The 25,582-nt window shown below is 42.4% G+C and overlaps 1 protein-coding gene across 7 annotated transcripts in view; it reads left to right on the top strand.

Moving 5' to 3' along the window:
- FERMT2 (FERM domain containing kindlin 2) overlaps positions 1–25,582 on the top strand; it is a 98,891-nt gene that overhangs the window by 11,811 nt on the left and 61,498 nt on the right. For 2 of the 7 annotated variants that reach the window (XM_049704894.1, XM_049704888.1), the window contains exons 1-2: positions 15,899–16,101; positions 16,506–16,671. In XM_049704894.1, coding sequence (XP_049560851.1) covers positions 16,515–16,671 — 157 coding nt within the window. In that variant the 5' untranslated portion in view covers positions 15,899–16,101; positions 16,506–16,514. Of the gene's footprint in view, positions 1–15,898; positions 16,102–16,505; positions 16,672–25,582 lie in introns of those variants that run through there. The other 5 variants (XM_049704902.1, XM_033404764.2, XM_049704898.1 and 2 more) reach the window with 4 other exon arrangements.

Here is a 25,582-nt window from a genome sequence, read left to right as displayed (position 1 = left end):
TACATCCGTCATCCACTCTGCCTGGGCTGAGCTTTGTTCTCATTGCCCAGTGCCCCTGCCATGCCAGTTGTTAAATATTTTGAATGTCACCCTTGAATTAATACAGCTGTAATAAGGTTATTGTTATTTTTGTCATCACTTAAAAGCATGGTTGTTAGAGTTTAGAGGTGTTACTTCCTTTAAAAAATAAGAATGAACTTCTATGAAGTGCCTACAATAGTCAAATTCATAGAGACAGAAAGCAAAACAGTTACTAGGGACTGGGGTTGGGGGGATGGCAAGTTAATGCTTAATAGTACAGAGTTTCACTCTGGGAAAATGAAAAAGTTCTGGAGACAGATGTGGTGATAGTTGCACAACAATGTGTATGTACTTAATGCTACTAAACTGTATGCTGGAAATTGGCTAAAATGGTAAATTTTATCTTATGTATATTTTACCACCAAGAAGTCACTACTAAAAAGAGTTAATTTTGGGCTTCCCTGGTGGCGCAGTGGTTGAGAGTCCACCTGCCGATGCAGGGGACACGGGTTCGTGCCCCGGTCCGGGAAGATCCCACATGCCGCGGAGCGGCTGGGCCCGTGAGCCATGGCCGCTAAGCCTGTGCATCCGGAGCCTGTGCTCTGCAACGGGAGAGGCCACAACAGTGAGAGGCCCACGTACCGCAAAAAAACAAAAGAGTTAATTTTAAAAAAGAATGAGACTACAAGTAGAAAATAAGTTCATATAGATAAGGATAGAAAAAAATGATAGTTGTTCATAAAACAAATGGTTAGAGGTATTAATTTCATTGAAGAGACTGAAGGAATAGCTTGCCTACTGGGAAATTGTTGGTATACTTATACCATATTTGAAAATTTTATCTTCTCACAGAGAGGAAATAATCTCCATGAGAACAAGATGAAATTTAAAAATTTGGGTTGATTACTGGAAACACTCCCTGTCTAGGAGATAAATATTGAATTATGAAATGGTCTCCTCAGGGAAATTGTGAAAGTCATCATCCAAAATATTAAAAATTAAATCAGATAAAACATTAGATAGGCCTAATGTAGGAAATGATCCTCTTCTGGTTTTGGGGAGACAGACTGGAAGACTTGTTGGGGCTTTTCTATTATTTATTTGAAAGGTTCTGCCAAGAAGCAAACCCCACGTGCTCAGTTTCAGGCATAAGCTCTGAAATTGCTATTCAGAGTTCCTGAAAAAAACAAGTATTTTCATAGAGGTTGGAGGTAGGGTTTGAGTCTTTTTTTGAGTGTATTAGTCTAGAGACCTAGGCGTGCCCAGATCCTGCACTGCCAAGCATCCTTCATGCTCAGTTGGTTCGACCACATGAAAACAAAGAGCAAAGTGAAGTTCTCCTTCATTAATATCTGAGCAAGCACTTCATACTCCCACAGAGAGGGAGGGAGTCTCTGGCTGGATTGGAGAATGTAGCTTCTGCTTGAGGTCTAGGTGAGGTCTCATTTCTTTCTCCCAAATAGGAGGAACTGAGTCTCTGGAAGCCATATAGAATGGAAGAGAGGAGACACGGAGCCTGCCCCAGGAGGAGGATACCTACCATGCAAAAGATGCTGGATATAGGTTCCAACTTTAACATCCAGTAAACTTGCCTGTTAACAAAACTGCCCCAACTCATAATCTAAACAGAGGTGGGCAAAGACCTAAAGCTGTGGGGAGAAGGGGGATGTGTCCTTTCCCATTTTCTCGCACACAAAGGTAAATGATTTATGAAGGCTGATTCTCAGGAATGCAAAATTATTTAATATGTATTCACATGTTCACCTCCTGTAGAAGTGTGAAAACCAATGGAAGCCTTCAATGAAAAGCCTTTATAGGCTTTGAGGATGGATGCCTGGGAATATTGTGATTTGAAATTTAAAGTCTTATTACAGAAGGAGTTGTTTCTATAGTTAGAATAGGAGGACAAATGTTTTGGTTGGAAAGGAAATACTTTAAAAGATAAACTTGGACCAAACTAAGGGAGAGTCATAGTATTATGTGGAGAACGTCATTGTCCTAAATATGAAATGAAAAATATTGAATTTTATGAAAGGAGAGAGAAGGAGACTAGAAAGAATGTAAAAGAAAAATATGTTGAAATGTAGGTGACAGAAAACCTGAGAATTTCTCAGCTAGCCCTTCAGCAAGTTATGAATGAAAGGGTACTATCCATTCATTGTCATTCATTCGACAGACATTTACTGGGTGTCTATTTTTGTGCCCGGTACTGGCAGGTGTTGAGGATAAAACAGGGTGGGATAGACACTGTTCCTTCAAGGTGGGGATGCATACGTTAACCAAAGAATCACACAAATATCTAAGTATAAACTGTGGAAAGTGCTATGATGCAAAAGAAGAGGGCTTAAAAAGAGCATGTGGCAGAGTGAACTGATTTAGTTTGGGAGTAAAGGAAAGCTTCCCTTACATGGGGTATCTGCACTGTGTATCCTAGTTTGCATTTCCCCAAAAGCAGACCCTAAGACAAAGATTTGGGCACAGGTGACTTATTTAAGAGTTGATTCTGGAAAGCTCTGTGAATGAGTAAGGAAAGGAAGGAAAACCATTAATGAGCAAGTTGCCACTATGAGTAACCAGGGTTCAGTTCTCCTGGGGACCCTCTGCGAGACTTTGTGGAATATCCTTAAGAACGTTTCATGAAGGGGTATGAGACTGGGATAGTTATCCACCCACTCCCGTTCCTCATTCGTTAAGGGTCACTCCAGGGGTGTTCAATTCTCAGCGCTCGCAGCCACCCCCTTAAGCAGAGGGACGTAGGAAGCTTATACAGACACTACAAGCCAGTGGTTCTCAAATCATCCGAATCACCTCGAGGACTGAATAAAACACAAATTGCAGGGCCGCACCGCAGAGCTTCTGATTCAGTAGGTGTGGGGTGGGGCTGGAGAATGTGCATTTCTGACAGATTCCCAGGAGATGCTGACGCTGCTTGTTCAGGGATGACACGTTGAGAACCACTGCTCCAGACCAGCTATGGGGCAGAGCATCAGGAGTATCCGCCACATACTAAGAACTAAGGGATCCTAGGCGCTAAGCAGACAAAGGGTGAGAGGGAAGCTAGGGTTGTTCAGGTAGAGAAACCCCTCTACAAAGACCCTGAGGCTGGAGGGAGTCGGTGTGGCTAGACCACTGGAAGGTAGTGCCAAAAGGGAGAGAGCAGAACAAGATGAGGCTGGCAAAGTGTGCGGGGGTCAGATGAGTCAGGGCCTGGGGTGTGGGAAGGATTTTGTTCTTCTTCCTAAGAGAAAGTCAAAGGCTTCGAGTGGTTTTAAACAGGGGAGTGAGCCCATCAGATTTGCATTCTGGCTACAGCGCTGAGAACATGAGAAGGAGCAAAGGCGGGTGTGAGGACCCCTGTAAGCTCCTATTGCAAATCCAGATGGGACACGATGGTGGCTTGGATTAATGTGGTGGCGGTGAAGATGGAGAGAGGTAGGTGCATCTAATAAATACGTAGGAGAAAAAAGTCCACAGAACTTGGTGATGGATTAAGAAGAGGAAAGAGAAAAGGAATGAAACGGTCATTTGTAGAGACGTGGATGGACCTAGAGACTGTCGTACAGAGTGAAGTAAGTCAGAAAGAGAAAAACAAATATCGTCTATTAATGCATATATGTGGAATCTAGAAAGATGGTACAGATGAAGTTATTTGCAAAGCAGAAATAGAGACACAGGCTTAGAGAACAAACGTATGGACCCCAAGGGGGGAAGGTCGGGGGTGGGATGAATTGGGATACTGGATTGACATATATACACTACTGATACTATGTATAAAATAGATAACTAATGAGAACCTGCTGTATAGCTCAGGGAACTCTACTCAATGCTCTGGGGTGACCTAAATGGGAAGGAAATCCAAAAAAAGAGGGGATATACATATACGCATAGCTGATTCACTTTGCTGTGCAGTAGAAACTAACACAACACTGTAAAGCAACTATACTCCAATAAAAATTAATTTTAAAAATTAAAAAAAAAAAGAAGAGGAAAGAGGTGAAGAATGCATAAAAGATGTCTCCAAAGTGTCTGGTCTATACAGTTGAATTGATGAATCTCACTGGCAAGAGAAGACCCAGGTTTCACTTGTGTGCATGTTCAGTTTGAGGTCCATGTGGCACATCCAAGTAGAGATCTGGAATGAGCAATTAGGTATAGAACACTGGTGCTCAGAGAGCACTCTGGGCTGGTGATTTAATTTGGGAGTTATTAACATGGAGCTGGTGTTTGAAGCCGTGGGCCAGGGTGAGACCCCAGAAAGAGATCCTTGCATGAGAAGAGAAAGGGGTTCAGAAAGAATCTCAAGGGCTCCAACAAATCATGAACACGATGAGGAACATAAGCCGGCCAAGGAGTCTGAGAAGAAGCAAGGAAGGGCCAGGAAAACCTGGTGTGACAGGAGGCAAGGGAAGTGTTGCAGGCAGAGGTGATTGCCAGTGTTAAAGAGTGGCCAGGAGGGCTTCCCTGGTGGCACGGTGGTTAAGAATCCGCCTGCCAATGCAGGGGACATGGGTTTGAGCCCTGGTCCAGGAAGATCCCACATGCTGTGGAGCAACTAACCCGTGCGCCACAACCACTGAGCCTGAGCTCTAGAGCCAGCGAGCCACAACTACTGAGCCTGCGTGCCACAACTACTGAAGCCCACGCGCCTAGAGCCTGTGTTCCACAAGAGAAGCCACTGCAATGAGAAGCCTGCGCACTGCAACGAAGACCCAATGCAGCCAAAATAAATAAATAAATAAGATAAAATAAATAAATTTATTAAAAAGAAAAAAAAAGAGTGGCCAAGAAATCAAGTAAGATGAGGGTTAAAAATGCCTTTGAGGGCTTCCCTGGTGGCGCAGTGGTTGGGAGTCTGCCTGCCAGTGCAGGGGACACGGGTTCGAGCCCTGGTCTGGGAGGATCCCACATGCCGCAGAGCAACTGGGCCCGTGAGCCACAACTGCTGAGCCTGCACGTCTGGAACCTGTGCTCCGCAACAAGAGAGGCCGCAATAGTGAGAGGCCCACGCACCGCGATGAAGAGTGGCCCCCACTCGCCGCAACTAGAGAAAGCCCTTGCACAGAAACGAAGACCCAACACAGCCATAAATAAATAAATAAATAAACAAATAAATAAATTAATTTTTAAAAACTGCCTTTGAGTTTAATGACCTGGAGATAATTGTGCCCCCAACATGAGCCACTTCAGTGGAGGTAGAAACTAGGATGAAACGGGTTCCATAGTAAGAGAGTAGTAAGGGAAGGGAGACAGTGAGTATATAGACAATGTTCAACATGCTTTTGAGAAGTTTTGCTCTCTATGAAGGGGAGGAGAGCAACTAGGGAGACTGTGAGGTCCAGGAAGTCTTCCTGACCTGTTCTCCACCGGCCTTTCAAATGTTGGGAAAGACTTGAGTGTATTAAAATGCTGATGAGAAGTCTCCGGTTTAAGGAGAGAGTTTGAAGACCCTGGAGAGGCATAATTGAGAATTGATGAATTAAGAATAGGAGGAAGTGGGATGCGGGACACAGGTGGATTAGCTTTTGATAAGAACATGGATGTCTCTTCTGCCTAATGGCAACAAAAGAGGAGAGGGCACCTTGTGCTGCTGCAGGCAGGATGGAAGATCTGTAATGTAAGTCAAGGCAGTTCTACCCTGATGGCTTCAACATTCACTCTGAGATAGGAGATGAAGACGTGGGAGAGTGAGGAGGGAGGCTGGGACGGAAGGGGCCAGTGCTGACTATTCAAGGACAGTGGAGAAGATTGGAGAATGACTTTTTTTTAAACACTGGAGAAAAGAATTATTGCTTGAATTCAAACTGATTTTCTCAAGTGGACTCTCCTTGTGTGAGGATGAGGACAGCATCTATCTACATTGATACACTTGTTTATAGCTCAAAGACCAGAGGCACCATGCTACTAAATATGCATGTGTCTCCAAGAAACCCATCAGTATTTACATGTGATGTTTACACTTTTGGTTCTAATGGTCTTCTAGAGTGTACGTTTCTTGGAGGCTTGGATCTGAGATGTACATCTGGGATCGTCTGGTTCACTACATTTCACTCTTTCATTGGTTCCACAACCTTTTATTGAGCACTTGCCATGTGCCAGGCACTGTGCTAGGTGCTGGGGGGCTATGGCTGTGCACAAGGCAGAGGAGGGCAGGTGGCCACAGGGACCTCCATTCCCACGGACTACAACACGAATGGTGCCCACGTGCATCGCGATGCAGTTGGAAGTTTCCTCCCTTCAAGGAGGTTACATTCTAATGGCAGAGGGGCAGGCTGGGTGGGAAGGAGACAAATAAGCAAACAAACAAGATAATTTCAAATTTTTGATAAATTTTACTGAAGAGAAAAAGCAGATGAGGAATTAGAAAGTAACTGGGCAGTAGAGGGCGGGGGCAAAGGCTACTTTAATTGTGTGGCCAGGGAAAGCTTTTCTGAGTTGATGACATTGAGGCTGAGAAAGACAGAGTCATGGAAAGAGCCAGGGAAAAGCCTGGGGGCAGGGGAGTGGCAAACACTAAGACAGGAGAGCCAGGAGGCCTGACTGACTGGAGACAGATGAGTGGGAGGTCAGCAAGGTAGGTTGGTCTTGGTCTGGTGAAGCCTTTTAAGACACCGTAAGGAGTTTCGATTTTATTCTAAGCACAATGGAAAGCTGTTGGTATTTCTAAGAGAAGAGTAGGGGCTTCCCTGGTGGCACAGTGGTTAAGAACCCGCCTGCCAATGCAGGGGACGCGGGTTCGAGCCCTGGTCCAGGAAGATCCCACATGCTGCAGAGCAACTAAGCCCATGCGCCACAACTACTGAGCCTGCGCTCCAGAGCCCGCGAGCCACAACTTCTGAAGCCTGGGCGCCTAGAGCCGGTGCTCCGCAACAAGAGAAGCCACCACAATGAGAAGCCCGCGCACTGCAAAGAAGAGTAGCCCCCACTCGCCACAACTAGAGAAAGCCCGCGCACAACAATAAAGACCCAATGCAGCCAAAAATAAATAAATTTAAAGAAAAAAGAGTAAATGTTGTGATTTACATATATAAAGGATCACTGTAGGTACTGTGTAGGAAATGGACTGGAGAGGGGAAGAACAGAGAGACAATTTATGCCGCTATTGAATAAATAATCCAAGTGAGAAGACAGTGGCCAGGACCAGGCGGGTGATGGTGGAGATGTAAAGAAGTGGGTGAATTTGGGATATACTGTAGAGACAGACTTAGCATGAACTGAGTCACTGGAGGAGGGGTGGTGAAGGAATGTGGGAAAACAAGGCTGACTTCCAGATTTTTAGGCTGAGCCAGTGGATGCATGATGGTGTCATTTACTGAGATGGAAAACACTGGAGTGGGAATAGATATTGTAGGAAAGTCAGACTCATGTTGCACAGGTTAGTTTGAAATATCTATTACACGTGGATCTCCAGGTCTGGAGCTCCAAGGACAGGTCTGGGCTAGAGACTTGGAATCATCAGCATAGAGACAGTGTTTAAAGTCTCGAGGCAGAGGGAGGTAGGCTAGAGAGAGAATGCATATAGAGAAGAAAAGAGGTCCCAAGCTGGGTCCCCTACCTACCATGCTGAATTTAGAGATTGGCTAGGGGCAAAGGATCCAGCAAGGGAGACGGAAAAAAGAAGACAGAGAGGTAGAAGAAAGAGTCCAAGAGGAGCGAGCATTTAGAAAGAGCAGACAGCATCAAATGCTGCTGAGATGGGCTTCCCTGGTGGCGCAGTGGTTGAGAGTCTGCCTGCCGATGCAGGGGACACGGGTTCGTGCCCCGATCCGGGAAGATCCCACATGCCGCGGAGCGGCTGGGCCCGTGAGCCATGGCCGCTGAGCCTGCGCATCTGGAGCCTGTGCTCCGCAACGGGAGAGGCCACAACAGAGAGGCCCGCGTACCACAAAAAAAAAAAAAAAAATGCTGCTGAGAGGTCGAGTGAGAAGAGGATGGAAAAAGCACTGTGAGTTTTGCAACAGAGAGGCCATTAGTTTCAGTGGAGTGGTGGAAACAGAGACCAATTTGGGGGTGAGTTAAAAAGTAATTTAGACTTGAAGAAGTAGAGATGTTGCATATAGGTATTTCATTTGAGTGGTTTTAAGTTCAAAGAGACCATAGCAGTAACGGGTAGTGCAGGGACGTATGTTATCAAGAAAGACATTTTTCTCTTTCTTTAAATGGGAGATGGTAGAGTCTGTTTATATGGTGATGGCAATGATCTAGAAAGCAAGGGGAAAATTATATGAAGCGGGAAAAACTGCTGATGCAGGAATAGGTGGATATCTCCAAGAGCGCTGTCCTAAAGAAAGGATGGGATCCCAAAATGAAGAGTTTATCTTTTAATAGATGCATTTTTTCCATTTGCTCATTAAGTTCACATTGAAATTTATGTTGAATTTGGTTCAAGGGAGAGAAAAGATTTGCAGTGACACCTCCCGGGCACCAGGTGGTGATGTTCAGCTGAGGTCAATCCTCTGTCACCTGAGTACCTGCCTAGGAGCAAGCTGATAAAAGGCACTTTTGTCCTTCCAGGTGGAACTGAGTTGGCCTTAGGGCAACTGGAATTGTAGGTGACTTTCTGGTTTGGCTCTTTTAGTGGAATTGCAACTACTGGTTTGGGAAGAATACAGAGTTTATGCATTTGAAGAGGACATTGTGATACAAAGCACAAAGGATAGGGAGCCTTTCTCAGAATGAGGGCTGGGAGTAAGCAGTTTACCAGCCAGGAAAAACAGGGAGGAACTTGCTAGACTGTAAATAACACTGAAAATCTGGGAGGAGTCTAGTGTGTTCATTAACAAGGAAACACTAATCTAATGGGAGTTTCTGCTGTGTTGCAGGAATTGACTGCATGAAGGCAGCTCTGGGGGTTGGCCTCGTTGGCCTGTGGCCTTCCAGTGATTTACAAGGGATGGCTGTACTGTCTCCAGGCCAGCTGATCCCCAGCAGCACCTATGGGCCAGGCAAGTTGGCATCTGTTCTGTTAACATTGGTTTTCCCTTGTGAGCCTCTGAATGTCTGTCCTCGTTGTACTGAAATAATCTCTTAATCACATCCTTCCTTTCTTACATCCTGGCCCTAATCTGACCTCCTGGGAGGGTGTCCATCCGAGCAGCACAATAACTCAGCCAGCCCCACCCTCTTATTGCCTAATATAAACACTATTTATTTAAATATGTTTATGCGCTGATTTGTTGTATCCTGTGGTGTGTTTCCACACTTATAAGATGGTTCCAGCCTTCCAATAACCCAATTCTATCCTTGCAACCTGGGGTGTATTTCTTCTGTCCTGGCAAGGGCTGCTCCTATTCCCCCTGAATCTTTGGCATGATCCCAGATAATCCTGGAGGGAATCCCGGTTTCAGTGTTAAGCAACAATTTCCCCCTTATATCTTCCATAGTCTTTACGAATGCTTAGGTCTCCTTTGTTTCAAAAAAGCGTCTTTGCTCCTGTGGCACCTCCAAATCACCATCCTATTTCTTGCTTTCCTTTCATTGATAAACTTCCCTTTTCTTTAGCTCTTTGAACTCTGTCTTTTGTCGGTCAGCTATAAAGTGCTCTCTGCAAGGTGAACAATGATTTTCACCAGCCTCGTGTTCTTAAGCACTTCTATTCTCCTGGACTTCTCGGCATCGTTTGATACTACTGACCACCTTTCCTTCTTGAAATGGTTTCTTTCTTTGTTTTGGCTTGTCTGACACTGTACTTACCTGATTGTTTTCCCACCTCTGATCCTTTCTTTTCTGTTGCCTTAGATGCCTCTTCTTCCAGCTTCTGCCTTTGGGGAGCAGTTCCCCAAGGGTCAGTCTCATTTGGGGGGTTGAGCCATCCATGAAGGCTCACCTCTTTGTTAATGATTTTTCTCTGTGTGATCTGATCCTCTCACAAGATTGCCAGGATTATTTATCTAAATGTTTCCACTGCGATATACAGCTTTCACCCCAAGTTCAATATTTCTTTTTTTAAAAGCCTCAACTTTCCCTTGGTCCCTGAAATCAGCTCCTCCCAATTTCCCTTTCCCAGTTCAGTAACTCTACTGTTTTTCCTGGTCACCCAAACGTGAAAACTTTGAAGGATTTATTATCTTCTGTTTTCAGACCTCGGTTTTAATTCCACTTCTTCCATGTACCAACTGTGTGGTTTAGAACAAGTTATACAACCAGATAATCACTCTGCCTATCAGTTAACTCACATTAAATAAAGATAATAATAAAAACTCAAGGTTGTTGTGAGGAACAAGTAAAGTGCCCTGCATAGCACTTAGAACGTCAAAAATGCACAAAAGCTTTTGATAATAGTAATTTTTTTGAAATTTCCTCCATCTCCCACCCCCTATTACTTACCTCATCAGCCAAAGGCTTTTTCTTACATCTAAGTTATGAACACATTCCAAGCCTACCTTCTGAATTCTAGTCCCTTGCTCTTCCAATCCATCATGCATATTTTTCTTGGATTAATCTTATTTGAACATTGCTTTCGTCATGCTATTACTATATGCCAACTTTTTAATGGCTCCCCATTTTCTATCGCAGACTCTAAATTTCTGTCCTCCCTCGTCAGCCTCACTCCATGCTCACTCTTCCTCAGAGCATCTCCTTGACGTTTCTTCCTTTCTTCTCCCTGGCTGGTGATCATGCCATGCTCACTTCTGCCTCCTGATTTCACATATCACTCCCCTGGAAAGGCCAAACTCCATCTACTTCATATCTGCTTAGATTTATCTTCTTCATAAAACGTTCCATGACTGCATTGATGACTTTCTTTCAGAGGCTAGGTTATCACAGTCTTCAAAGTGGGTCTGTACTTCACAATTTAGTCCTTAGAGTAACAGAGTTTTTCTCCCTTCTGATTTTTTAATGAATCGCTAAAAAAATACCTCTATATGAATATTAGTAATAGTCAAAATATGGAAATAACCCAAATGTCTTTCATTCATCTCTTGAAATACACTTGGGTTGTTTCCACCTTTTGGCTATTATTAATATTTGCATATAAGTATTTGTGTGGACATATGTTTCCAATTCTCCTGGGTATATACCTAGGAGTAGGATTGCTAGGTTACATGGTAACTCTATGTTTAGTGTTCTAAGGAGCTGCCAAATTGTTTCTTGAAAACAGCTGACCATTTTGCATTCCCATCAGCAATGTACGAGGGTTCTAATTTCTCTACATCCCAGCCAATATTTGTTACTGTCATTTTTTTTATCATATCATTTTAGTGGGTGTCAAGTGTTAGTTCATTGCAGTTTTGATTTGCATTTCCCTGACGCCTAATGACGTTGAGCATCTTATTATGTGCTTATTGGCCTCTTGCACATCTTCTTTGGAGAACTGCCTATTCAGATCATTTGCCCATTTTTAATCAGCTTGTTTTTCTTCTTGTTGTTGAGTTGTAATAGCTCTTTATATAGTCTACATATAAGTCCCTTAAAAGATAAATGATTTGCAAATATTTTTTCCTATTCTGTGGGTCTTTTCACATTTTTTTTTTTTTCCACACTACTTGACTTATGGGATCTTAGTTCCCCGACCAGGGAATCAAACCTGGGGCCCCCTGAAGTGGAAGTGTGGAGTCCTAATCACTGGACTGCTAGGGAATTCCCTCCTTCTTTTCACATTTTTGATGCTGTCCTTTGAAATACAGGCATTTTTGACTTTGATAAAATCCAACTTAGTTTTTCTTTCATCATTTTGGCTTTGATGTCCTATCTAAGAAGCCATTGTTTAATCCAAGGTCACAAAGATTTACTTCTATGTTTTCTTCTAAGAATTTTATAGTTTAGATCTTACACTTAGGTCTACAATCCGTTTTGAGTTGATTTTTGTATATGGTGTAAGGCAGCGGTGTAATTTAACTCTTTTTGCATATGGACATCCTTTCTGGTGTTTTAAATATGTCTCCTGTATCAGATAGATGTTCCTTAAGTGCTTGTGGCGTGTGCTATACATCGACACGTGTGTCTCAGCGCCCTGCACTGTGCTACACACACAGTGAGCTGCCTTGTTTGTGTGAATCGTTCATATTTTTGTCAGAGGCAGAACATTTCACAAGATGACGTGGTGCTCAAAAATTGTTTTCTAAGTATCACCCAGCATGGTTTTCTATGAAAAGTTTTCTATAATCTAGACCAGTAAATGCAAGCAGTGCATTTCTTTCCCCTTGAAGTAGAGATTTCATTGTTATCTGAGAGGCTTTCTTTAGATCTGTGTCAAAACAGCCCCACTCCGAAGCAAGTCTTCCTTGCTGCTCAGTTTGCCAGGCCTTTTCTTGTTGTTTACCGTGAATATCCACTTCTATCAGAAAAGTGGCTCCTGCAACCTTCCTTCCCATTCTTAGTTCACACTCCATGCTCCTTGATTTCTACCCCCTTAGTAGCTTTACCAGTGGGCTCCATTTTTGGTAATCCCTGAGACAAACAGGAATCCTGCTCACCTGGTATTTGACAGGAATAATTCATTACATTTCATCTTGCTGGCCTCATATGGCATTTTTACGTGCATTTTAAACTACCCTTACACATTCACACTCACACAAACCTTCCCTTATGTTCTCCTCTCCCCCAACCTCTCTTTCTTTCAAACTCAGTGGTTATATTTTGTATTAACCTTTTAAGAATATAAAGCACAGTTTAAGTAGGCTCAGAGAAAAAGCTGAAGTCAACCTGTGGATAACCAAGCCGGAGGGAGGGCTGCATTAGACGGCCGATCTGTGAGGTATCATTTGGTCTAAACCTAAGCCCAGTGCTTGGTACCTTATTTGGATATTGCTGCTTTCAATGCTTGAGCTGTTCTTCCAAACACTGGAGTTCTCGGCTACTTTTCAGTATGATGTAAGTACCAGAAGTATTGCATTGTCTTAGAGGTTCTAGTGGGGGATTTCAGATAAGATTCCACATCTGAACATACTGGGAAACGTTAGGTGGAAATAAACATCTAAGAAATGCACTTGAAGGTCTCACTCGATAATCTAGAAAAAAATCCCCAGTTTCAGAGATTCAAGTCTGACTCTTCTTTAATCTTCAAAGCAATCAACAGCTTGAAATACTCAAAAAAGAAGGCCTAAAGGGACCAGCTGCACCCATCTCAGCCTAACTATTCCTCCAGTGGTTCCTTCAGAGGGTCACTGCCTTCCTGTGCTTTATACTGCTCAAACACAAACTACTGACTTTCTAAAGCTAGTAAAGTCTCTTATAAAGATATAATCGAGCTGTTTCCAATGCTAAGAAATGGGGCTGGTAATTTGCAATATTAACATCTCCCCTTCCAGCTCCCCGTCCCTTATATAGGGATCATTCACAGAAGTGGGCAGCAGCCAGAGTAGTGGGCACTGTGGTGGGAGGTTGTTCAGAAAGTAACTCACTGGAGAGTGAGAAAACAAGAACTAGAATGTGGAAACTGAGCATTAAAAGGGTTTCTGAGACACGACAGTTGGCTTCGACAAAAGGGAATATTCAGACAGGACATGGATATTTTTGGTTCTATAAAGGCATGTTCGAGAAGCCATAGTCATTCAGAGCTTACTGGAGCACTTGCGAAGGTTGTTAAGGTACAGTTCTTAGCCTCATTCCTGGCTCTATTTGAAATTTCTAACCCTCCACTTCCCACCTTTTTTCCTGTTGTTTTGTGCCTTTTATAATGTATGCTATCTCACAGTTTATGCATCTTATACGTTGCCATAAGTCTTTAGAGGATAAGGTGTGGAAATAAACCACATAGATTTAAAAGCCAGGATTTCCCCCCAAATGAAATCTCTCCCTGGGGCAGACCTAGTGTTTCCTTGACATTTGTGTTGATTTGGTACCAGCACGTTTTCCGTTTTCTTTGTGCCAAGCTATTTGTGAATCTGTGGGCAACGCAAAGAATTTGAAGTCCCTGCTCTCAAAGTACTCATGTTTTATTTGGGAATATTAAAAAACACAAAAGGAAACCTCTGAAAGTCCTGTCCAGGTGTCCAGCAGCTGCTCTATCAGTCGTGTCTATCATTGTGAAGGTAATGGCATGCCCAGAGAAATCGAGATGCTGGATGCAATTAAAGCCGGCAACAGACAAGTCCTGAATGCAAAGCTTTGGAGCTTTCGGAAAATAAAGAATAGAGGGGAAAAAAAAAAAATCTCCTGATCTCAACACCCAGAGAGCTTCTTAACATTTTGGTGTATTTCCTTTCAGTATTTTTTCTCTGAATATTTAGGACTAGATACGCTTGTGATTTTACAGCTGCATGTACAGTTCTGTAGTTTTTTTTTTTACCCTAACAAGCTATTCTCTATTTTATTAAAAACATTTTCCTATATATTTCCAACACCATAATTTACAAAAACATTCCCTCCTCTCAGGAAGTTCATACTGCTTCCAAGTGCACTATTTAGACCCTCCATGAGTAGAAATGATTGGAGAGTGGAGAGACTGCAGACTCGAGGCATCAATTTCTCCATGATGACTAGCTGAAAATACTGTAGTGGTTTTCCCTATTTTTGGTGCCAAACCTCTGGCATCTGACTAAATTTCGCTGCTTTTCTTTCACTCCTTTATGGGTCCCACCCCTTACTTGAGGCCTCTAACCTCGTTTCCCAATTGTGTTGCTGAACACAGGGTTATTTGCGGGGTGGGGGGTGGTGGTGGTGAGGTCCGTCTTTTTGACACAGTTCAAGAAGACTTTGAGACTTTTAAAACTGGGGTCTCTTGTGGGATCTGGGATATCTTATCTGCATCTTCCTGACCTAAATTCGTCGAGCCACGCATTTGCCAGCGAGGCAATTTCCCCGGCTAGCTGTTTCTGACCGGAGCCCTCTCCACAGAGTACGCCAGTATAAGGGGGAAGTGGAAGTAAAGTGGGAAGCAGGAGGACCGTTCTCCATCACTGGTCAGTCTCCACAGGTAACATTCTTTAGTTCTGCCCGTACCTGCTGGCACCGGTCCAGAGCTATTAAAATTCCTTCAAGGTGTGGCTCAGGGTGCGGTTGAGGATGTATATCCATCTAAATGCCTTAGGAGGCTGTTAGTGCTAAATTGCACATAAAAATACACAAATACGTACAAAGAGTTGAAAAGGCTGGAAAAAAGTTTCCGAGTAAAACTCACTGCCCTGATTTTTTTTCCCCTCTAACAAGCGCATCGTAAGACCTAAATGACTCACTTCTGGTTGGAGCTTCCGAATGGGTTAAGAGCGCAAGCAAACTCTTGGGAGTCCAGTAGGAGTTGCTGATTGTGCCGGACATTGCTTGCAAAGCAATTTTTGTGGTTCACCTCCCTCCGGGTTTTCTCATTCTTTTGTTGGAGGTTCACGGAGCTGGCCTGGACATTTACTTTTTAAAGTTTTTACGTCCCCAACCTTCTGTCTCCAGCTCCCAGAGTGCGGCCCCTCTCACCGCCCTGAGACTTTTGGGCTCACTCCAGGCACGGGAAGGGGGCGGGGGACTTTGTTCCCTGCAAACGACATTGCCCTGGGAATTTCCTGTGGCCGTTTCTCACGGACGAGCCCCCTCCGCCGGCTGGAGGCGCCGACACCCACCGTCGCGGGCCCTCGCTGAGCCAGAGAAGCGAGCGCGGAACGCAGCGCCCGGCGCCCACCAGCGCCCCGGTGCGAGGCAGCTGCGCTCCCGTGGCTCCCCCTCCTCAGGTCCCGCCGCCGAGAGCCCGGATGTTGGATTCAATCCCTACGCCGGGTCCTTCATTTCCATAAAAGGGCAGCGGCGCGGCGGGGCAGAGATTACTGCCGCCGAGGGCGCCCCCGCCTCCCCCGCACTGCTCGCTCCCCCGCCGCGCGCCGCCCCGCCCCCAGCCCGGGAGTCCGCGCGGCCTCGGCCCCCAGTGCGGCCGCAGGGGACGCGGGGGGAGGGGCGAGGCGGCTAGACCCGCTGCGTGCGCCTTAGCGGGGCGAGGGGGAGGGAGCCGGACTCGGACTGAGGGGGCGGGGAGAGAGGGGTGGAGCGCGGAGGGAGAGGCGAGGGGCCGCGACGACCGGACTCCATTAGTCGCTCCGGCCGGGACGCAGCGTTTCGCCCGCAGAGGAGGTTACCCGCAGCCACAGCCGCCGCCGGGCGAGCCTTCGCCCCGCGCCTCTTGCCGCTGGAGCCCCGGGCCGGGAGCGCGAGAAGCGCGCGGTGAGGGGCCGGGCCCGGAGGGGACCGAGGGGTAGCGTGGGCGGGGAGGAGGACTGTGGAGCCCGCAGGCGGCGTCTCCCGAGCCTGGGTGCGGCCAGCAGGCGGGCAGGTGAAGCCCGCCGCGGTCCGCTAGGCGAGGGCCGCTAGGCTGGGGCCGCGCGGGGCGGGCGGCGCCGTGTCCGCCGAGGGCCGCCGCGGGGCGGGAGCGCGGGGCAGCCGCTGGGAAGGGGCGCAGGATCCTGCCTGCAGCTGGTCTCGCCGCCTCTCTCCCGAACTTGGGTTCGTGCGGAAACCCTCGCGTTCTCCACCTTCTCTCACCTCGCGGCCGACTCTGCGAGTTCAGTGGGATTTGCCTGCCTTTGGGGGAGTGACGCTGACGAGAGCCATTTCCTCCGTGCTTGCAGGAAGGAGCCATGGCTCTAGACGGGATAAGGATGCCAGATGGCTGCTATGCGGATGGGACGTGGGAATTGAGCGTTCATGTGACGGACCTGAACCGCGATGTCACCCTAAGAGTGACCGGGGAGGTGCACATTGGAGGGGTGATGCTCAAGTTGGTGGAAAAACTCGGTGAGTAGCATCCCGGCCGGGTCAAAGTAACGACTACCCAGGCTGAGCGCGGGGTTGGGGGGGTGACTTAAGGCGGGAGGACGGGTGGATTTTGGAAATCTTGCTTGGCATCCCGCAAATACTTTTTAAAAAAATGTAAGCTCTCTCAGTATTTAAGCAAATAGACCTTTTTCCCTTTGAATCTTGTTTTGTATTGTTACTCTGAAATTTTCATAATTTGGTGATTCCAGCCTCCCGATTAATACGCTCAACTGCGTAGTAAACGGAGAAGATTCCTTAATTCTTTACACTTAGAGATTTCACATTAAAAGAAATGAAAGAGTGCGCAAGTGAATGTTGAGAGGGTTATATTACAGGGTTTGTGGTTATCAATTACTTATCTTCAGTGTACCTGAACGTTGGTGACGTTTGGTATTGAGGATGATGCAAAATCTATTTAAGAATAAATTCTACTGGAAATTGTTCAACTTCTGGCGCTGATGTGAAGGTCTTGTAGCTGTACTACTACGTGATGGAGTATATCAATATGTTGCAGTCATCCACTCTTACAAGGGGTAGGGCAGTGTTTGACTACCTATAGTAGTCCGTGCTTTAAGTAAGTTATTTCCCGCGTTCGATTTTATATGAATAACAAGCTGGTGAAAGAATTTTGTATTAAAAAGCAGACATTATTGAACTTACTCGAGATTGACATATTTGCTTAGGTACAAATATATTGATTTTAAAGTGTTGATTGATTTAAAACTGACTCAGTCTTAAATAATAGGGTATCCAGCAATGTGAAGTGTAAGAAAATTTTTCAGTACACATTTGTGATGGATGAAACCATTTTCAGCTGGAAGAATCAACTAAAATGATTCAATAGATGCTTTTATTACAAGAGAAATGCTTGAAGGACTGTTCCTGAGCTTTAATGTGCCATTTGTTTGTAATACAGGTTCTGAAAAGTGGAAATGCATGGCATTATCTTTTTAGGCTTTGTGTGCGTGTGTCTTTAAAACACAGCATTCCTTCTTCTGGCCATTCTGGAAAAGTAGAGAAGTGGTTATTTATCAGGAAATGTATTTCTTACCAAGGGGATTAGTGTATACCTACCACATAAACTTACCAAAATAGTGCTCCAGTGTAATTTGCAGTGTAAGACAGCATTCATTTAGATGGGTCTTCTTTGGATTCCTGCAGGAAGTTTAATTATTGAAGGACCATAAAGAAGCTCCTTGCAGGGTAGCCTCCTCCTTAGGACTGTGCATTGTTTGGTTCTCTGAGACAAAACCCAGGACAGAGCCCCCCCCACCCCCCACCCCCGGTGGCCCTTTGAAAATGAGATTTTGCTGTGTGTTTATCCACTTAACTGTTGGTTAGCGTTGTTCTTATCTGATTAATCAATCACTGTGCAGAATATTTCTGAACCTTTTTTGTTCAGCACTAGTGAGGGGTTACGTTTAAGGAAGAAAATTTCAAATATAATTGTTTGTATTTCCTTTGTTTTCAAAGGAAGCAAGCATTTTCTTCAGATATTGCTTTATATATGATAAATGGACCTTATTAATACTCCGGTTTCAATAAGAGATATTTCTTATTGTGAAAAAGGCCCTGTTGAAGGTGACTGAGATAACTTGTAGTTCTTGAAAGCCAGCCTTTATCTAATGAATAAATAATGACTTCTATATTTATATTGCATTGATTAGAGCTGTTTATTACAGAATCACAGGCATAAATAGAAATACAGAGAAGAAACTTTTTAGACAGAACTGATGTTAATTTGCAGTGATTATAATTTTAATCTTTTAATGTTGATGCATTTTAAATATTTTATGCAGTGAAAAGAAGCCCAACAAGGTAGGAGATGTTGTGTACGTGAAAGCCTTACATCTTTCTTGAACTGAGCCAATACTGATCCTCTTAGGTTTTGACTTTCAAATAGAAAGTGTTTTTCAGCTTAATTCTGACTCTCCTGTTTGGGAAAAAGTAAGGCCAAATGATTTTTTGCTCCTGGTTTTAGGATTAGATACTTTGAATGGCAAGCTATTTTGTTACTTATTGGCAAATAAATAGAGGAGAAATTCAGGACAGCATTTAAAATTTACAAACCAGTCTAATCAGGTTAGAAAAGAACTTTATAATGCTTCAGAGTTGCCTAAAACTGGAATGGCCTGCCTTCTGAAGCCCTAAGTTGTGTTACTGAAGGTATTAAAGGGCAGACTGGATGGTTACTTGTCAACGAAGTAGATCGGAGCAGCTTGCCGAGTGTAGATAAGAGGTGGAGGTCATGGTAGGGATGAGACAGGGTGTCATGTTGGAGGGGATTGCAGAGCAGGGATGGACAGTTAACAGGACCAGGGTGCTCTGGTCTCAGAACACTTACGGTGCCGCAGAACAGCCTTCACCTACGTTTTCAAACTCCGGATGCAGGTTTGATACCCTTCTTACTCTCATCAGAGTGTGTATGAATACCAAAGCATTATGTTTTAAGGCTGTCTTCCATATAATCAGCGATAGCAATTATTTCTCTGGGATGGATAGAGTCCATGATGACTCCTTCCCTCAACATTGTGTTAAAATTTTGTGTGTATGTGCACATGTGAAATTTTCTGGGAAGAGGCTTTTTAGCTTTCATTAGATTCACAAAGAGGTCTGTGATCAAGAAAAGGGTTATGATACAACACTAAGGTTTGGCCCTTGAAGGTCAGCCTTATTTTGAAGGTACAGTGTTCATCCCAGACTTAGGCACTTTAATTAAGCAAGCTGTAAAAGTAAGTAATGGTTCCTTAGAATGTCAACAACATCTTTGTATTTAGTTAGAATTTTATAAAGAACTTGTGTGCTTCTTCAGCTAAGGTCATTCAACCATGATTCTTAGATTTATGACTTTCATTCAAAGATCTGAACGATCCCTTTTAAATTTTAGTACACAACACATTTGTCATTCTGCACTAACCTTTTACAAGAAAATAAAGAGTGTATACCATGAAAAGGTGGGCTTTAGGGAATTATATCCTGATGTCACAGAAACTTTTTGCATCTGTGACTTTAGGATGCTACTAGACAAATAATTTCGACCTCATTCTGAAAACGAAAAGTTACTTCACTTTATTTTTTAAAAAATCCAGATTAGAAGCTTTAAATAGAATTTTTAAAATTTATTGTACTTTTTGTTAAAAAGTTTTGAAAGCTTATAGTTGTTTTTTTCTTTGGGGGGGGGGGCCGCACCAGGCGGCATGTAGGATCTAGTTCCCTGACCAGGGATGGAACCCGCGCCCCCTACAGTGGAAGCACGGCATCTTAACCACTGGATCTCCAGGGAAGTCCCTGGTTTTTTTTTTTTTAAGAAAAGAGTTAAAATATAAGACATCAGGGTTAAGGATTATAAAAATAAGACATCAGAGGATAAAATTATAAAATAATTGTATTCAAAAACAAATGTTGTAAGGAAGAGGCCCAATTTTATGGGATTCCCTGACGTTCCTCTGGAGATCATTGAGAATTATTAAAACTGTTTTACTCCATAGGATTCAGAGGTTAGTACGTGTTGAGGATTCAAAATGCCAGAGAGATGCTTTGTTTCACTGCATTTTAGTATCAGTTTATAAAAATTGTCTTTTTAGAATTGTGTACAATTAGATCTTTAATTTTCTAGAAAAATTTATGGTAGTTAGAGAGTAAGGAATTTATTATAACATGGAACTTAGTGAATGGAAATCTCCAGCCAACAGCTCTATGAGGTTGGAGGGAGGAATAGGCTGTGTGATTTCTAAGTTTCTTCTAACTCTGATTCTATGGGTAGGAAGAATGTAGAAGTTGGGTTAAATCAGATTAAATGATAATCCAGAGGAAAAAATGTAAATTGGCAAACTCAGGAGCACCTAAAAAAATATATGGAGTTGACTTAGAAAATTTGAGGAATATGTTTCTGGATGTAGCCTTTGGAAAGAAGTCATCCTTGCTTTAAAGTGTGTCATGTTCTTGCTATAATAATGAAATAGAGTACATTTGCGTTGGAGTTGCATGTTAGGATTGAGTTAAACTGTGAATTTAGCACACGTGATGACCGCCCCCCCCAAAAAAAAGATTTTGGTTCAAATGACCTTAAAAATCCCTTAAAGTCATCATGAAGTATGGTTTCCGTACATTCATTTCACAGGAGTACAAAATAGCTAGTTTTTCCTTCAGAAACTCCAAAGATAAATTTCTTTAGTGGAGCACCAGATGAAGCAATTGGCTTGCATTAGGGGCTTTGTTACACAAAAATACTTTGAATACTAGGATCAGAGCTTGGCAAGATGCACACAGGGAGAGACACATATGTTACTGGACAGCTCCCTTATACTCCTGCTTAGTGCTCCTTGGGGAAGGTATGCTTATTTTGTGGAATGGTGCTGTGCTGTTGAAATCCTCAGTTTTTCCCCCTGAGAGCTTATGGTTGAATTCATGGAAGTAAAATGTCTACATGATGCAGCCTCACTGCATTTGTAGTGAAATATATTAAGGTAAAAATAAATTTGAAAATCTTTTGGAGTGGGATGGGAGAAACACCTAATGGTGAAATCATATATATTAGAGTGAGGAAAATTTTAGTTAAATACGCGCTGTCTTATAAGTGTTTAGAGTACGGTTAATGATCCACAGGAGCTGGGCATTGAATTTTATGTTTCTCAGCACATCTTAAGCTCCTTAAAATAAAGGGCAGTATGTAAATTTTACTGAAATTCTCATAGCACCTAAAGTATAAGCTATTCCTTGGATACATTATGTGTGGTTTGCTCCCGTGTTTTATACACAGTTTTTAAAAGATCAACAAATACTGTTTGATTCCAACTAGAGTTAACTTATTTATAGAGGCACTAGGAAGAATGTATCTTTTTTATTCAGTTTCTTAGAAAAGATCTTGTCGGAAACGTCTATTAGCTATTGAAGAAAATTGAAAGAAAATTTAAAGTTTTGCTTTTTACCTTCAACTAATTATTTTTTGAAATTTCAAACTTATAAGTTCAAGAATAATAACTGTGAACACTATAATCTTCATCTAGACCATCAGTTAACATTTTGTCATTTGATTTCTCTGTACACGTAAACACATACACATTTTTGGGAACCATTTGAGGTATTTGCACACATCATAACCCTTCATCCCTAAGTACTTAAAATATGTATCACCTAAGAACAAGGACTTCTCTTAGGTATTACATTACAGTTATCAAATTTAGGAAATGTAACATTGATTCAGTACTAACATGTCTAACATGTTCAATACTAATTGTCTGACATGTATCCGTATTTCAGATTTGCCAGTTGTTCCAGTATTGGCCTTTGTCTTTTCCATCCAGGATTTCATTCTACATTTAACTGTCACTAAATTAACCTCTTTACTTAGTTTCTTTTAATATACACAATGACTACCAAGTTTGGAACCATAGGAGAATATGTAATATGTGGCCTATTAATATTACATTAAGATATGTGTAAAGCAATTGTACCTGTTTTCAGACTTCATAGCCACCCTATGGAACAGTTCCTTAGCTTTTTTTTTTTTTTCCGGTACGCGGGCCTTTCACTGTTGTGGCCTCTCTTGTTGTGGCGCACAGGCTCCAGACGCGCAGGCTCTGCGGCCATGGCTCACGGGCCCAGCCGCTCCGCGGCCTGTGGGATCTTCCCGGACCGGGGCGCGAACCCGCATCCCCTGCAAAGGCAGGCGGACTCTCGACCACTACGCCACCAGGGAAGCCCTAGAATGATATTTTTATAGGTTCTTTTTCATACACTTTTATCTTTAAAGTTCAGTTTTCTTCTTAGCTTTCTATCGGATAAGGTATAGATAATAGTTTTAGACATCATTGGGTATAGATTTCCCATAGTGTTGGTTGTCTTTAGACTGTAGTAAATGTTAATGCATCCATAGAATAATAAACAATATTCTGGCTCTGCCACATATTGGTTTGTGTGATCACTGGACAGCTAATCCAGTCTGCTGAGTGGGTTTTGACATCTGTAAAATGCAAATTTAAGAAAACTTTCTTACAGGTCTTGGTGGGAAAAGAGATACTACACGTGAAAATGCATTACATGGACTCTTTGTGCTATACAAATGAGAGTGGCATTGAAAGTCCCTGAATACCCTGAACTGGGGATGGGGATCAGGGAGGGACTCCTTTTGAAAGGAGTTATAGACTGTTTAATAGGTTCTAGCTTTAATCGTGGAGAACTGTACTCCTCAGAAGGAGCCTAATTTGGGACTGCTTTGTGCTCTCACCCCCTAAACAACAAGGAAAATAGCTATCATTCCGCTCTTTCGCTCACTTCCAAACACACCTGCCCCTGTAATGTAGCAAAGAGCTATTTAACTACTGTTTTCATGAGATTTCTGAAATGGAATGGACCAACAAGTGGACGATGGTATTCCAGAGATTTGAAAAATTTATAACCACGAAGGCCTCAGTAGTATGTTTTTTATTCACTTATAACAAAGGAATGATACAAAATTGTGTCTTGGCATATGAAAACATTAAGCCCATTTAGAAACTAATGAAAGTGGTTTAAGAAAAAAGCTAACATAGTCAGTTTTTCTTTTTTTTTTTTTTGCGGTACGCGGGCCTCTCACTGTTGTGGCTTCTCCCGTTGCGGAGCACAGGCTCTGGACGCGCGGGCTCAGTGGCCATGGCTCATGGGCCCAGCCGCTCTGCGGCATGTGGTATCTTCCTGGACCGGGGCACAAACCCGTGTCCCCTGCATCGGCAGGCGGACTCTCAACCACTGCGCCACCAGGGAAGCCCCATATTCAGTATTTTTATTTAAATAATTACTGAAATAAAAATTAATAATGCTGATGCCACTGTACATTACAAAATGGTATATGCCCAGTGTGAGGTAAACAAATATTCTAAAAGAATATTATAAAATAATTTTTTAAATGAGATGTGACATTCTACACTTGGGTTTGTGGTTACAAATTCATATCCAGTATAATTCATTTGTAACAAATTTTTGCATAATTATTGCATTTTTTGCTTGTTAATTTTTTCTCAATGTCAAGCTTACTGAGGTATAATTTACGTATAGTAAAATTCATACTTTTTAGTATAATGTGCTGAGTTTTGACAAACCCATGCAGTCATGTAAAACAATCACAATCAAGATATAGAACTTTCCCAACACTACAAAACATGTCTTTGTGTTCCTTTATAATCAGCCCATCCCCTCAACCCCAGCTTCTAAAAACCACTGAATGCCTTTTCTAGAATGTCATATAAATGGAACCACGTAGCTTTGAGGGTGGTTTCTTTTGCTTAGTATAATACATTTTATTTTATTTAAAAAATATTTTTAGCATAATACATTTTAGATTTGTGTGTATCAGTAGTTTTTTGTTGTTGTTGTTGAGATGTAGTTCATTGTATGGATGTGTACCACAGTTCATCCATCTACCACTTGTTTCCAGTGTTTCCAGTCTACCAGTGTTGTTTCCAGTTTGGGGAGATTATGAATTGGGCTGTTGTAAACATTTCCATGAATGTGTATTTTCATTTCTCTTGGATAACTACCAAGGAGAGGGATTGGTGGGTAGCATCCTAAGTATATGCTTAAATTTATTTTTTGAATTTTATTTTATTTTATTTTTTATGCAGCAGGTTCTCATTAGTTATCTATTTTATGCATGTTAGTGTATACATGTCAATCCCAATCTCCCAGTTCATCCCACCACCCCCACCCCCACCATCCCCCATGCTTAAATTTTTTAGGAAACTGCCCAGCTTTTCCAAAGTGACCACATCATTTTGCATGCCTATCAGCATGGTATAAGAATTTAAAAAAATTTTTTTGAGAGTTCCAGTTGCTCTCAGTCCACCCTTAGCACTTGGTATTGTCAGGTGTTTTTGTTTTTATTTTTGTTTAGTCAGTCTAATAAAGTATGTAGTGGTATCTCATTATGATTTTAATTCACATTTCCCTAATGACTAACGATGGGAAGCTTTTCACATGCTTATATGTCATCTGTATATCTTAGTGAACAGTCTTCATATCTTTTGCCTATTTTTTTAAATTGTGGTGTTTGTTTTCTTACTGAGTTTTAAGAGTTCTTTATTCTAGATACAAGTACTTTATCAGATATGTGTTTTGCAGTATTTCCTCCCAGTCTATGGCTTGTCTTTTTATTTTCTTAACCATATCTTTCAAAGAGCAAAATTTAGAGGAAGTCCATTTTATCAAGTTTTTTCTTTTCTGGATTGAACTTTTAAAAAATTGTCTCATGCAAGGAAATTGGCCTAGGCAAGGTCTCAAAGATTTTGTCCTGTAAGTTGTATAGCTTCTGTCTATTTGTATGTTAATAAGGAGGAATATGTGAGGTAAAGTAGTGATAATGTATTAGAAAGGAAATAATTGCATCATATCAATTTAAAATAATGTAATTACAACTTTAATTTGGTAGAATCTGAGGTGTAAAATAATAGTCCAATGAAAACTGATTTACCATCGATCTACTAGAAGTTAGATTTTTTAGAACTTTAGTCATAAAAATAGATCTATAGTAAAGCATCATTGAATAATAAATGTTTTAGGGTTTAATGTTATAGAAAGAATTAAGTCTGGATTCCAATCCTGACCATCCCACTTAATAGCTGTGTGATTTAAAAAATTTTTTAAGTCAGGGTTTTCACATTAAGGATCTCAGTTTCCTTATTTGTACAATATAGATAAACACAGAATACGCCTTCATTTATGTTTGTTCCCTTACCTTTGTAATGTTATTAGAGTTCTTTGAAAATTTTTCAAATATGATCTCTCTCTAAACTAGAAGATAAGCTAAAACAGTACTGTTGTGTATAAAGGGTCATTATTCGAATTCTGGTCTACCTTCCTTCATTGAGAATACTACACTATTTATTCATAGTGACTCAGAGTTACATGGTAAAATGTT

The sequence above is a fragment of the Orcinus orca genome, chromosome 2 (genome assembly GCF_937001465.1).
Source record: "Orcinus orca chromosome 2, mOrcOrc1.1, whole genome shotgun sequence".
NCBI lineage: Eukaryota > Metazoa > Chordata > Mammalia > Artiodactyla > Delphinidae > Orcinus > Orcinus orca.
Note: the sequence above shows the minus strand (reverse complement) of the source record. Positions and strands in the feature narration are given on the sequence as shown.